Here is a 14,539-nt window from a genome sequence, read left to right as displayed (position 1 = left end):
TCGAATTATATTATATTCGAACCCGAACCTTGGGCTTAGGAGGTATATAAACCGGTTTTGCGAACCGAACCCAAGTCTTGCTCTAGGTTCTTACCATCGAGCCGAACCTTTACCAAAATTTTGGCGGTTCGCAGCCTTGGTTTTAATATGTACCATAGTGAAAACCTTGAGCTTGGGATTAACGGAAGCAAATAGAAATAGAAACTTTTCTCAAAATATTAATAATAAGAAATTATATGTGTATATATGGATTTAGAATATATGTATATGAAAATATTTTACTACTACGTTTTAGACGATAATGTAATAGATGTTTGCTTTTCCCAGTCTGCAACGAAGCAACGAGCTTAAAAATAAAATTTGTTGCTCATTAATCGAACGATTACCGGCAACGATAACCTATTTCATCAGAGTGTTGATAACCCACATATATTGCGATGATCTGCGATCGTGATCTTTGCCATAGATGCGGGAAGCATTTATTTGTATTTTTAATGGGATTCGACCATTTGTCGGACGTTGCTTCTTCTCTCAGTCGCGATGCTTTTGTATTTTCTTGATTCTTTTTTCTTTTTTGCACATGTACACGTACGTACAATACAAATATAGATTTGTATGTATATTTATGTATGACGCTGGCAACGAAGAAACCGACAAAATTTGTTGATATATGGAGGCCAAGGAAAGCCCAGAACCACAGCCAAAATAAAGCTATCAATATCAGACTCAGTCTGTCAAAATGATTGCCCAGTCACGCAGATCTTGTTAGTGTAGAATTCGCCGAGACTTTGTACTCTTCAAATTCCAGTTCAATCTGACTAAAAATAGACAAATTCTCAAAGTGTTCTATATATTACGTTTCTCATTAGCTGATCTGGCTGAGAACCAGATTCAAATAGTTCTAATTCGAATATGCATATCAAGTATACGCAGACCCAGTCTTTCAATATGCTAAATAATTGTGTGCTGTTTTTATTTAGCAACTTCTCCCTCAATCTCTACCCAATAAATCTCAATCGGATTCGCTTGAAAATTATGAAATTAAAAACGAAAGTTACTAATTTTTGAGACAAGTCACAGACCCCAATAAATATGAATCAGTTAAGGTGATCATTAAAGAGTACACGGGTGTCAATTTTGAGACAAAATAGAGGCCGTGTGGAGAGTTATTTCAAATAAAGTGTTTCAGTCAGGGAAAATAATCTTCCTAAGTGTTATTATTAAAATTACGAAAATGTTTGTTAAATATAACAAATAAGTTTTAATTTTGACGTTTTCGTATATTGGCTTAAACTAAAGTCCAGTATCTTTTTTAAATTTTGCGAACTAAAATCCAAATTACAATTAATAGAATTAATAAAAGCTTTTAGTAGCAACGGAGATACGAACAGAGCGCCTCCAAATACATGAAACGAATACATTTTATTCCTTGCCATCGTTTCTGCTATTGCATTCCCATTAATTCTCAATGTCAATTTTTTTTAATAAGAATCAACTTTTTAAAAACTCAATTTTTTTTTTTTTTGAGCCTTTACACAAATTTTAAACGATCAGCTTTCCTTTAGAAAATTATAGACCCTTCGTTAAAATATGAATAAAAAACTGTTATAAGTATTTAAGTATATGATATATTATATTTTAAATTTATTTGATTAACTCAAATAAGTTGATTAACTGGTCTCGCATTGAACCCCTTAACGTTAATCGCAAGAGTAAGTGTTACAGAATAGATATAGAGATATTAATCCAACCGTATATAATGATATAGAGTCGGATACTAACTAAAAAAGTGATCGTCACCTTTTACTTTATACGTGCGAGCGCCTTCAGGTTGCGCCGCATCGCCCAAATAAATATTTTTCTTTCTGAATTTGGAAACTACATCGAAATATTTGCTTATTATTTTCGGAACATCCCTCTCCTCCTCGCAGATCAGTTGCTGCTCGCAACGCATCGAAATGTTGTGAAGAACTCCTCCACTGCAATAGTAATTAATGATCTTGTCCCGATCGACCCACTTGACGAGGAGTTCACGGTTAAATGGCTCGTAGATGCGGAATATATGGAAGAACTGTTCGTAATTCTTGGACATTTTTCGGAGATGCATCTCATCAATGTTGGGAATGCGCAGATGTGGTTGACGTATAATATAATAGGGATCGTGTTGCTTAGAGAAGTTGGAGAAGCGCACCTCAGGCCAGTCCAAGTTTAGGATAGTATTATATAATCGTTTTGGATGACCCAAAATGCCATGGCCCACATCGATCATGTGTAATTGCGAACCAGGAACTATATATTCGAGTTCGATCTCGCTGATGCGTCGATCGTCGCCACGATATTTGCGTTCACCTATCCACAATATGGGTAGATCCTCGTCTGCAACATTTCTTAGCTCCTGCACCATCGGTGAGCATTGGGCACGATAGTTGACCATCTTGTTATTCTTGCCATAGAGCAAACTACGCTCTACGGGCGACAGCTTTAGATACTCAGATCGATTCATTAGAAAGTGCTCGGAGCGAAAAAGTCGATTCATTTCCATTTCGATCACATAGTAAGCCCTTCGATGCATTGTGATCCAGACGATCTGAGTGGCGACTGCCAGGAACTGTTCGTGAAAGAACTTGTCCTTAATCTTCGACGATATGTTGACAATCGGTTTGGTGTGATAAAACTTGGACATATCCCCCTCGCCCATTATGATAACACTGTAATTTCTAGCCACCAACATGCGATATTGGCTCAAGTTCGTTGAAAATATTCGTTTCATTTCATTCGTCTGTTCGCTCTGCACCTGGGCCATATTTCCGGCCAGTTCATCGCGGCGGATTAGCACAAACTCAACCATTTGCAAATAATACTCGAAATAGATGATCAGAGCATGGATCAGCCTGTGGACAGATGGTTTGTGCATGAATTCCACAAATTTCATTGACAAAAACTCTTTGGGCATCATAAATAGCACCAGATCCCGCACATCGTTGATCACCACGGTGTCGGAATCGTATGTCGTATTGGATCGAACAAATACCTGACGAAAGATCATCTCCTCCTCCTGATTAATAGATCTTAGAAACTTATACCCATTTGTTTCAATAAATCGCTCATTCGCGTCCTCTAAATCAAAGTGCTGCTGGAAGTGCAATCCATGAACATTTTTATCCCAGGACCATTTACCACTCTGATATTTTGGTGCAAAACTATCGGCGTGTATGCGCTTCATTCTCTTGATTCCTGAATATAGAATGTATGTTGTTGTATATATGTGGACTGTTATATGTTATGATGTCTTGTTCCTATATTTGTTTGTTCGTTTGTTAGTTTCTCTGTATGTTTTAATGATTTAATATTATGACTTTCTATGATAGTTGAAGTAAATTTACTCAGTCATCCATCTTTTTCATTTGGATTTAAGAGTTTTGAGAAAGCAACCCATGGGTGGAAAATTTACAAAAATAACTTAGTCTGATCGGACCAACGTTCTTCTTAAAGGTTTTTAAGGACAAATCTTGACTAGAAAAATAACCAGATAAGTAATATGCTCCCCTCAAATTGCAGTTGAATGGAAAACTTTCAATGACCTATGTGGAAGTGACCATTTTCCTATCCGTATTTCTCTATTCCGGAATCTCATAATAGAAAACACTTTAAGACCTTATGGATTAAAAAGTAAAGCGAATAAAATAAATAAGGGACTATTTTATTAAATTTTGTAATTTGATTGGCGGAGGTATGAATATAAAAATATAAAGAAGACAAGACATCAGAGTCTGGAGGACACCTATTTTGATTTTGATTGAAAATTCTATCAACCATCCAACAGAAGACTATCACATAGTAATTTCTTATTTATTATTTATTTTTCTCGATTTATCATCATTTAATAAAATGAAAATCGATTCCTTGATTGTTTTTTTTACATTATTAGCTCTAATCGATATATATTCTGTCATTTCAGCTGAATATTATGGAAAAAGCGAAAGCGTACATTAAAAATGAACTTCGTGGTGGCAGCATGTCCCTGCAATCCGAGCCAGCTTCGACCCCGCCACCCGTGCCACAGGGCCATGGTCAGCATATGGTGGCTGCCGCAGAGCTGATGCCATCGCCATTGGGTGGATACCATGCTCATCAATATTACCCGGCGCCGGTAAAATCCGCTGGACGTGCTTCGGCTCCACCGGACCACATGGCTGCATCCGTTTCTGTTTGCTTCGTCTGCGGTGGCTATGGCAGCTACGAGGCATTGCGCGTGCGAGCCAATCCGGATCGACCCAGCGAACCGCACTTTCCGTTCCTGGAACGGCACGAACCGCCGCTGGGGGTGCCTTCGGTGGCAGCCAGCCAGGTGCATGTGATGGCCTGCATGCTGTGCTTTCGCTCCCTGCACGAACAGTGGGATGTGTATGAGCGGCAGAAGAAGCCGCTGCTGCAGCGCATCTACCACATGAAGCGAGTCGATGGCAAGGGATACATTGGCGCTGATGTGGCCACCCAGAGCGAGTATGCTGCTCAGATGCTGGGGCTGAGCGCGGAACATCTTAGCCAGAATGGACTCGCCGAGCTGCACAATGCCGCCGCTGCACCGCCAATGGATCCGTATGCTCTGAGTAGACACTATGCTCCCGGGATGCCAGCATCCGCGTCGCCTCTGCTGCCACATCAGCCACAGCATCAGTCACAGCACAGTACCTCAAGGAACGCCTCGCCCGACTACTATCCCCGCAATGCGACGCCCAACAGCCACAGTCAGTCACAGGGTCATGGCAACCACAAATACCTGAGTCGTCCGCAGTCGCGGGACATGCAGCTGCCGTCACCATTGTCGCGTCCTCCAAGCGAACCTCCTGCTCGCATGGCACCCAATTCCAGCTCCAGCTCCAGCTTTGCCCAGCACAAGTTCAAGCTCGGACCGCACAGCTATCAGGCAGCAACATCCCATAGCCAGTCGCAGTCGCAGTCCCAATCCCAGTCCTCGGCTCAGTATCAGCCCGCCCAGTACCAGCAGCTGCAGCAGCAGACGGCCGCCTATCACATGCTCCAGCAGGTGGCAGCTGGTTCCTCAAGTGATCCTCAGGCTCACTACAAGGGTAATCCTTACAGTGCACTGCCAAATGCTGGTGCTGTCATGTCGTTGAGCACGCAACCACCGAGCCTAGAAGATGACAACGCAACGGTTCTTGATCTGCGCAATTCGTCTAATGTTAATTCAACTCCCCTTGAGACTCCGACGCCTTTGGCCACGCCCACGTCTCGGAGTCAGCCAGGCAGCTCCTCCTCTTCGACGGAGGTCGGTATTCTGGATCTATCCATGCCGGACAAGAACTCCATCACCGAGGTCTGTTACGTGTGCGGCGATGAGCAGCGTCGCGGCAGCCTCGTCGAGCTGAGCACAGTGAAACCGAAGGAGTCACGTCTGGGACAGGCGGTCGCGTACTTTCCGCTCTTCAACGAGCAGCATCCGCGTCCAGCGCGCTCTCGACCAAAGGATCCGCGCGGCATGATCCAGGCTTGCATGCCATGTCATGAGGATCTCATGCAACAGTGGCACGCTCATCAGGTAAGTTTATTTACTGTCCTCTTGCACACCTCAAAAGTTATCTGTTCTCGACAAAAAAAAACTGGCCAAAGCGACCTGTAAACCAGTAGGAAAGCTTATAGAGACCCTGTTCTTATTTTATTAAAAATCAAATATAGTTAATCTAAAATTGTTTCCTGAGTAAAACTCTGAATTTATGATTCGATCGATAAAGTTACGAGGGCCCATCAAGACAACATGTAATTATTAATCGCAAGATCATGCTTGTTTGTATGAGTATGCTTCTTCTTCTTTACTATAATGCCTTTTATTTACAGGATTTATTGTTTATATTTCTTTAATATGAGTACGTATTACAACGAAGTAGACACTCTATCGTAGCTTTCATTGAAAATTGTCCCTAATTGACCACAAACCACACACGGTCGGCCTCCTACATGAATTTGATCCCAAAATATGTGTGGCCTGTATAAATGCCTCTTTTTTGGTGCATTTCCAGATGCATATATACATTCTCCACTTGCAACTATAATTATTCTATAAATTTATAAGTGCATATAGACAAAATCACAAATTTTTCAATAACATTTTATAGGCACATGTGTGTGTGTTTGTTCGTTGAGGTTGGGATGAAAATTGGGGAAAGAGCGAAATTCGTTGGCGAATATATGTATAAGCAAATAAAAACATTTGCGAATGTAAATTTACGAGCACCATTTTCGCGTCGCACGAATCAAAATAAACAATTTGTAGCCGCAATCATGATGATAATGATGATGATGAGGTTGTATGTAAATTGTGTTGATGATGATGATTATGATGCTGCTTGGGGATGGTTGGCGCCACAAAGTGACCCCGGGTGAAACGCCAATCCACAGACGATTAATCAGTGGGGTCGTCGTCGGAGCCATAGTCTGGAGAAGAGCCAGAACGAGAGTCGGCAGCTGACAGTCCCAACACAAGAGTCGAGAGAGAATTATCATTCGCGCCGCATGACTGCGATTCTGGTGGGAATTTTGACCGCAGGGTCGCTTGTATTTCTGATTAAATTTTAATAGCTTTCCGCGATTTTTTTTGTCATTTTGTTCTGTGTCTCTCATTTAATTTTTCTTTCATTTTTAAAAAGTATTTTTGGTGCTTTGACAGAGTCCCCACACTGATGTCACGCTTATTGATAAGATTTTAGCACGCCAAAGTTACAGATCCGCTTTTTAGACTTAATTTTAGTTCCCATTCGCGCTTGTTACTTGTGATTCATTAAAAATTGAGTATACTTCTAGTCCATATACGAACACGTATGTCTATTTCTAACTTGCAATTAAGAATACTTTATCCCTTCCGGACTGAAATAATACTCTTGGTTTTTAATATCTTTGTAAGGGATATTATGTTTTGATTAGGACGACAAGCTGAGTCCATAAATGAACGTCTGTTTCTATACGAACAAGCCTCCCGATTAAAATTGGTACAGGTCCTTCTTTTGCTGCAGTCATATACATATACGTGTATGTAACTTAACAAAAAAAAACCTCTCAGATGAGTTAGAATAAGTTTTAGTATGCCATTTTGTAAGTTAGAACTAAATCGGTATATAACTCGATCTGATCGGACAGTCGTAGCAAATGTTCATTGTTAGCTGTATATATTGCTAGTCGCCTTTCGCACCCTTCGTGCTGCTTTCGTCACTAGCGCTGACTGCCGTCCGCAGTGATATCAATGTTAGCAATTGTGATTTAAAAGTATATCGAAATATCGACAGCTCGAATTTCGCGGAAGCGATAGTGATAGTGTTTTTAACAATCAATCGAGTTAATTAGATCGATTTTCATGAAAAACGAATGACTTTACAAGGATATAAAATCATCGACTTGCCGAAGATAACTTCACACTTTATCTATAAATTTTCCGCGCCTTTAAAAAGGTGCAGGGATATTCCAGTATCACAGTTTGACAGTCACACGTACCCTTGGGTGTAGAATTTTTAGAATGGTTTAAGACAAACAGTTAAATGCATCATTATTTTAGTTATGCATTTTTATTTAAAACCTGAACTTATTTTGAAGTTACATAAAACAGTAGCCATTTCCCTCATTTGGGGCGAGTTTAGCTGCTGCCCAATGTTAAACTTTAAGGACTATCTGAATCTGACTTCTGCCAACAACAACAAATTATGCGGCTAAATGTGATTTGTTATCAGACTGCGATTATCATTCCCCCACATCATAGCACCGCCCTCCATCCCCTCCCTCCTTTCGCCTACTTTCAAAGTGGCATTTAAAATTTATATTCAAAGCGCATATTTTGCAACATGCCATAAAAATGCAAAATTCACAGCTGCCGTTGGAAACTGGGCGAATACAATGTGCAAAATGCCGGATAAATAATTAAATGCCATTAATTGGAATTGTGTAAATTTCAGAGAAGCAAACACACACACAAATAAAAACACGCAAATAAAACATACACAAAACAAAACTCATACAAAAAATGCGCACGAAATAATAAATAAATAAATGCAATAAAATTGCAAATGCTGCAATGCGGTGAGAACTTGCGGGGGAGAGTAGAAAAATGTGTTGTGAGGGGGGATGTTTCGGATGGGGGAGCCTATTCAGAGAAATGCAAAATGAATAAATAATCAAACATTGAAAATCACCAACGGGACGGCCAGTTCGGGTCGGAGCTTGGCAACGAGACAAATTAATTAAATTTAACCCAGTAAAAGCAGCGCAAATCAAACGCAAATTTGGCGCCAAGCCAAACAAACCAACCCCTGACACATACATCCCCTCGATCGCCCAATTGTTTCACGGCAAGAGTTGAAGGGGTGAGGGGGTGAGTGGGGCCATCAATCGTATGACGTGCGCAAATTTCCATTCGGAATGTGCGAAAAGCCGATCAATTATTTATGCTCATCTTTAAAGAGTTTCATGCAAGAAGAAAAATCGAATTCAATTAAAGTGAATTTCAATAGATTTCGTTTCGTCTGGATGAGCGCCAAGGTTCTTTGCAGTTTCTCTCACTTCATTCAATAGTTGACTAGACAAACTTGCTCAAATATAACATACCCTCTGATGTCTCGTCTTACACTTTGCACATACTGGAAATATACCGAAATTAAACTTTAATAAACGCGCATAGAAGCACCAAAAAAAAAATTACGACCAAAATAAAATTAGAAATTACCATTTGAAATTTACAATCAAATGAAAACAATAAGGGTACCATTTTAAATGTTGGACAAACTTACAAAAAAGTACAATATAAAATTTGTAATGATCTATTATTTGTTCCAAAATTTGAAAACCCAGTACACCCAATTCAGATCAATTAGGAGTATTGGTATAAGTTGCTACTAAAGGATTGCTAAAAAAGAAATAGAACAAATACAACTCTTTCCTGAATCTCTTTGCTGAAATTGTCGTTCAAAAATAATATCTTAGATATTTGCCTACTCTCTGAATACAGGGTATGCAAATAAGAGTATCTTCTCAGAGAGTTTTTGGATCAATTGGATCAAACCTCAACAAAGACCTATTTTCCTTCTTAAGGAGGGTAAATTAATGTCTGACATACATTTATTTGCATTAATATTAATGCGTGTACAATCTGGAATACTCTTTTCCAATCCTTGAATGCAGGGTATGCGGTCAAATTGGGGTGAAAAAATCACATAAAATCAAAACAAGAACATAAACTATTTATTTTAGTTAAAATTTTTAGTGATGTGTTTATCGATGCCATGAAAATGTTATAAACAATTTCAAACAATTTCAAAATGATTTTTGCCCTAAAGTCTTTGACGGGCGACGTGTAAATTAGCTCGACTCATTTGTGTTTATATTTCATTTGGCACAGAAGAAAAATTACACAAATATCTGTCTATTGTTTGTTTTAACAGGATTCTCATTCAGTTCGTTGCTAGACACATTTTTGTGATTAATTAACCCACAATTCTCATCCTCAAGTGTTTTCTAAGTATTTCGCTGCGGTTTATTTGTTTTCTTTTTTTTTTTTTGTATTTTTTCTCAATGGTCAAATCTGCAAAAAAAGAATTATGGGCAGAACGGAGACGACGGAGACGGAGACTGAGAATGACAACAATGACCCGCGGTCTTGCTTGACGCTCAAGAATTTTTGGCCAGTTGCCAATGTGTCAAGCCAAAAAAAGCGGACCAAACCGGTTAACAAATCAAATATCTAAATAGAATAAAAAAAACTAAGAACTTCCAAAATTAAATATGGAAGAAGATTAAATACCCTACCAAAACTCGATCTTGATGAAAATACTATTTTTTTGACTGGTCGTTTGTTAGGCAATTTGTTTATATCCTTATAACAACTCAACTTGTTCATATAAGAGAATAACGGATATACTGTCAGGAAAAAACCTGTTGCATTCGAAAAGATCCCAAAAAGGTTAAGAGAAAACACACCCAATCGAAAATAGGGTCTTTAGTGTATATCAGGAAGTTTTTGTTGAAGTTTTGGTCGAAACGCCATAAACTATATAACAAATCGCTGAAAGACTTGCACAAAAACGATCCATGACTCCAATTCCTGTTAATAGATTGATCCCCGTGACCAGAAGGGACATTCTATGCCAGTGAGCTATGAATGGAGCCTAATATACCGTAGATAGCTTAACCAGATCCCTACATATAAAAATTGTTTCAAGCTTAATTTAAAATTAAAAAAATAAGAAAAAAACTGTAAAAGACCCTTTTTGTTTCCCCTTTTTTACGATTTTTTCACCTGTAGACCCTCATTTCATGAGAGCCCGAAAATTTGTATCTGATCGGGTTGTCATAGCAAGTTCGATTTTTGTGTTTGCTCAGTAGAAACTCAAGACCGAGAGCATAAAACGAAATTACTTAGTTTTTTCTGTCATTTGTGTGTGGGGATTGCTTTGATTACTTCGGTCGTCACTTATTTGGAAGCTCTGATATACGCACTCCTGAAAAGCAAGTTTAAATAGTGTTTAAGTTTGTGCATTTCTATGTTTTTAATAATAGATATTTATTGAAAATGCTCTGAATTAAGTCTATTTAAGAAACTGAACCAATCAAATAGCAACAGAAAACAGACCAGACCATTAGAAAACCAACTCCAAACAACTTTTTAACAAAATGTTTTTTGTTGTTTATTTCTTATATCGCTTTTATAGTCGCACAAGTCGAAAATAATTTAAGAAAAACAGTGGCAGTGTGTTTTTACAATTTCTATATTTTGAATTCGATTTGACAGTACTCTCCAAAAAGTGGGTGCGTGTCTAGTTAGACTCCTGAGTTTATTTTGATAGCTGTACCTATTAAAGTTTAGTCTGTTATGCTGGCAGTGGAGATATCCAAAATGTGTGTTGGTATATTAATAGAATACAATATTTGGTAAGCAATGGACATTTAAAGCGAACTAAAAATAAAACAGTTGGTCGGAACTAGTTCAACAAATGATCTTATGTAAATGTATATTTATCGATGATTTATCGTTGATCGTTCAACTTAATAGAGACTTTCTCTTGTATAGAAACTGTCCCACACAACAAACTCTTTGCTCTCCGGCAACGGCATGAACTCCAATTGCTCCGAGATGTTGAGACAAAGCTCGGATCCCCCTGGACGCAGTGGCTCCCACTGTGTGGGCTCAATGAGCTGAGAATTGGGATTTCCTGTGGCAGCAAATGAGGTCCACATGCCAATAAGTCGCTCAATGGTGCGATACTCCGGTGTGGACTTGTCCAGTTTGCTGGAGAGGAGCGTGTAGAACATGTAGGAGAGATCATCGGCATGGCAGACGCCTCGCACATGTCGTCCGCATTTCAGCATGCGATAATGATTAAAATGGCATGAATCCATATCGAAGCGATACAAATAGGTGGGCGTGGCAGGCGCATAGGCGGCACGGGCAAGTAGAGTGCGATGAATGCCATGCCAAAAGTTCTTGACACTCAACACACGAAGGCACTCGAAGAGTTCCATTTTGCCTCGTTCCGCATCCTCGAAATAGGCGAGCTTGAGGCGACGCAGCTGCTCGTTCAGCTCCTTGGCATCGATGGTGTCGCGGACGGGCTGCGGGATGAGGGGCTCAAAGGCACTGAGCATGTACTCTTGATCCTGCAGGGTCGTCTGGTAGCTGAACAGACCCTCAAATGAGGTGCCACCAATGATCAAGGGCAGTTCATTGCCCCAGGCGCTGGCCAATTGCTCGAGATGGGGACGTGGCACCACGCAATCCTCGCCCACATACGGCTCGACGACTGGGCCAAAGGCAATGATCTCGTAGTTGCGATGCTCCTCCTGGGACACAATCGAGTTGCAATGCTGAGCCAGCTGGCTGGCAGGTGCATCCTTGAGGAACTGCAGCAGCTCCGCTTCATTATCCGCCTTGGCATTTTTACAGCCAAGTCGACTGGCGAGTCTTTGAGGTGCATTGCGATTCGGCTGAGTTGCCCATTCGCAGAGAGCGGATCCGGACTGGACGATGACTCGATGGAAGAGGCCACGTGTCTGCTCCGTGTTCATCAGGATATGGGCAGAAGCACCTCCAGCACTCTCTCCCATCAGTGTAATATTGCTCGCATCCCCATTGAAGCTGGCAATGTGTTCGTGAATCCAACGCAGCGCCAGTACCTGATCCTTGAGTCCCGCATTGCCGGGCACCTGCAGCTCTCGATCCTTTAGGCTAAGAAATCCCAGTGCTCCCACTCGATAGTTGAAGGTCACCAGCAGTACATCGTGCTTCATGAAGTAGTCCGGACCGTAGATATCTCGCATGGCGCCACCTATCTGAAAGCCCCCGCCAAAGATCCACACCATAACGGGCAACGGATTCGGTGACTCCAGCTTCTTCGCGTAGACATTGATGTACAAACAGTCCTCCGATCCCTCTACCGAATTCAGGATGGCGTTCTTCTGCATTGGTTGCGATCTGGGATAGGTGCAGTCCCTTACCCCCTTCCAGGGCTCCGCTGGCTGTGGTGCCCGGAATCGTAGCTCACCGAGTGGTGGTTTTGCAAAGGGTATGCCCTCAAAGGAGTAATAGGACTCTCCGTCATAAACGGTCCTTCGCTCCATGCCCTTCAGCTTTCCGCATTTCGTTTCCAGGAGCTTTGTCCGCCCAGTGCTTAGTCGGTACTGGACTACCTTGTGTCCAATGGCCCTGAAATCGGATTAAGAATTATTAATATAGTGGCTATTGCTATCGTTATCGCTATCGGTCATGGACTCTGATGAAATTCCTAAAAATATAATCTGATCTGAGATCAAGTTGTTTAGCTAAACGATCCCATTGTTTGAGTTCTGTTTACTTAATAAGATTCTGCGATACAGGTTTCGTAAAAGAATTAACGGGTATGAAATTCTTAATTGGAATTGAACATGACTTTCTCCACACAAAAGAAGCTTGAAAAAAATTTGCAAAAGAATATGGATTCCATTAGTCGTATTGAAAGTGAACTCAACAATATGGAGATTTAATGTGGTCAAGAAATATTCAAATTTTAATTTTTTAAGTTAAACTTCTAATTATAGATAGATATGTATGTATCCAGAATCTTTTCTCTATCTTTGCTGCTTAATTATTAGAAGACACGCCCTTTGACTAGGTATGCGAAATTTTATTTCCATATCTTATCTTTGTTTGGTTTATCCCAATAAAACAGCAGCGTCACCTGAACTTGGCACTTTGTTAACTATGCAGATGCAGATACTATAATCTATTAGCTATACACAGATAATTGGGGATTTGTTAGCCTATACATTGGCACTTACTTTGCTGCCAGTTTCACTTTATCGGTCACACTAACACGCAGATCCATCGTATAAATGTGTGTATGTTAATAGATAGATATATGGGATTATGTGTATATGCAAAGTAATTCCTCAAATATTCCGCAAGCACTTGCAACGCGTCCAAAAGCCAAGCAGAGACTGAACTGTATTCGCTCAGCTATGACTAAGTTGATTAGATAAAAACGCGCCCACAGCTGTCGTCATAATATTATTATATATACTACTCGTATTACTATTACATATATTAAAGCTGATTGTAACTAACAAGTATACATACTATATTTATATAGATGGAGATGGAATGAAGTTACAATGTAGTAGAAAGTTAAAATTCATATAAGAACTTGCTCTGGAAGATTCTAACGGTTACCTTATATACGAGCATATACAAGTATAGAAGCAACAGGGTGGTTTTACAGACGACACAATTAGGTCATCAAAACAGTTGAGACTCGAGGCGCCACAGTCCCATCATCAACAGGCATCGTCATGGTCTAAAAGGCCTCTCTGATAAACTCGACTAAGCTTAATATCTATACATTTGTGTGGGTATACGTATTTGTATTGGTGTACTATGACTCATAGACTCAAGGTCAGTGTCCTGCGCAGCTCCCCTTCATATCAAATTCGCGATGAAGGTTATTGCCATTGTCATTTGTGTGAATGGCAAACAGTAATGCGACAATCTGGCAACGCTGCGGGCAAACGGACAAATCAGCTGATAATTCTAACTAGAATTGTCTTCCAATTTCGTGAATTAAAAATGTCTACTATATTATTAAATATTTTTTAAAATCAATAAAACAGATTTAATAGTCATAGAGATACCCTGTATCTCACTACACACAACCATTTCAATTGTCAGAATATATAAAAGACAAGCGTAGATTGCGATTATTCAATTAAATAACCTGTTTCTATTTGAAATGTCACAAAAAATTTGCAAATACAATTACAAGTATATATGCAAATTAGTGGTGTAAATCTAAAATTTTAGATCGAGTTTTATATCGAAAATTTAACGACCAAACTGAATTCTACAAATTAACTACGTAGAACAAGCCCCAGTGAGTTGTCGATTTTTCATGGAAATCGATTTAATCAACTCGATAGATCGTCAAAAAAATTATCGAGTTGTCGATACTTCGATATATTTTTACATCACAATATTTATTCATTCAGTTACTTTTTATACTTCAACATGTACTGT

The 14,539-nt window shown here is 39.8% G+C and overlaps 3 protein-coding genes across 4 annotated transcripts in view; 1 reads left to right on the top strand and 2 right to left on the bottom strand.

The window, feature by feature from the left end:
• LOC117785021 overlaps nucleotides 1–14,539 on the top strand; it is a 90,560-nt gene that overhangs the window by 7,746 nt on the left and 68,275 nt on the right. For both annotated transcript variants that reach the window (XM_034622897.1, XM_034622896.1), the window contains exon 2: nucleotides 3,959–5,560. In XM_034622897.1, the coding sequence (XP_034478788.1) occupies nucleotides 3,968–5,560 (1,593 nt within the window). In that variant the 5' untranslated portion in view covers nucleotides 3,959–3,967. The remainder of the gene's footprint in view (nucleotides 1–3,958; nucleotides 5,561–14,539) is intronic.
• LOC117785023 lies at nucleotides 1,609–3,357 on the bottom strand. Its single transcript, XM_034622902.1, has one exon. The coding sequence runs from the start codon at nucleotides 3,221–3,223 to the stop codon at nucleotides 1,778–1,780; it is 1,446 nt and encodes a 481-aa protein (XP_034478793.1). The 5' UTR covers nucleotides 3,224–3,357; the 3' UTR covers nucleotides 1,609–1,777.
• On the bottom strand, nucleotides 10,658–13,463 carry LOC117785022 (esterase B1). The gene is made up of 2 exons (XM_034622901.1): nucleotides 13,309–13,463; nucleotides 10,658–12,697 (listed from the first exon to the last, which is right to left on the bottom strand). The coding sequence occupies exons 1-2, from the start codon at nucleotides 13,353–13,355 to the stop codon at nucleotides 11,041–11,043; spliced, it is 1,704 nt and encodes a 567-aa protein (XP_034478792.1). The 5' UTR covers nucleotides 13,356–13,463; the 3' UTR covers nucleotides 10,658–11,040.

The sequence above is a fragment of the Drosophila innubila genome, assembly GCF_004354385.1.
Source record: "Drosophila innubila isolate TH190305 chromosome 2R unlocalized genomic scaffold, UK_Dinn_1.0 1_C_2R, whole genome shotgun sequence".
Taxonomy (NCBI): domain Eukaryota; kingdom Metazoa; phylum Arthropoda; class Insecta; order Diptera; family Drosophilidae; genus Drosophila; species Drosophila innubila.
The sequence above is the reverse complement of the archived record's forward strand: the minus strand, read 5'-3'. Positions and strand labels throughout refer to the sequence as shown.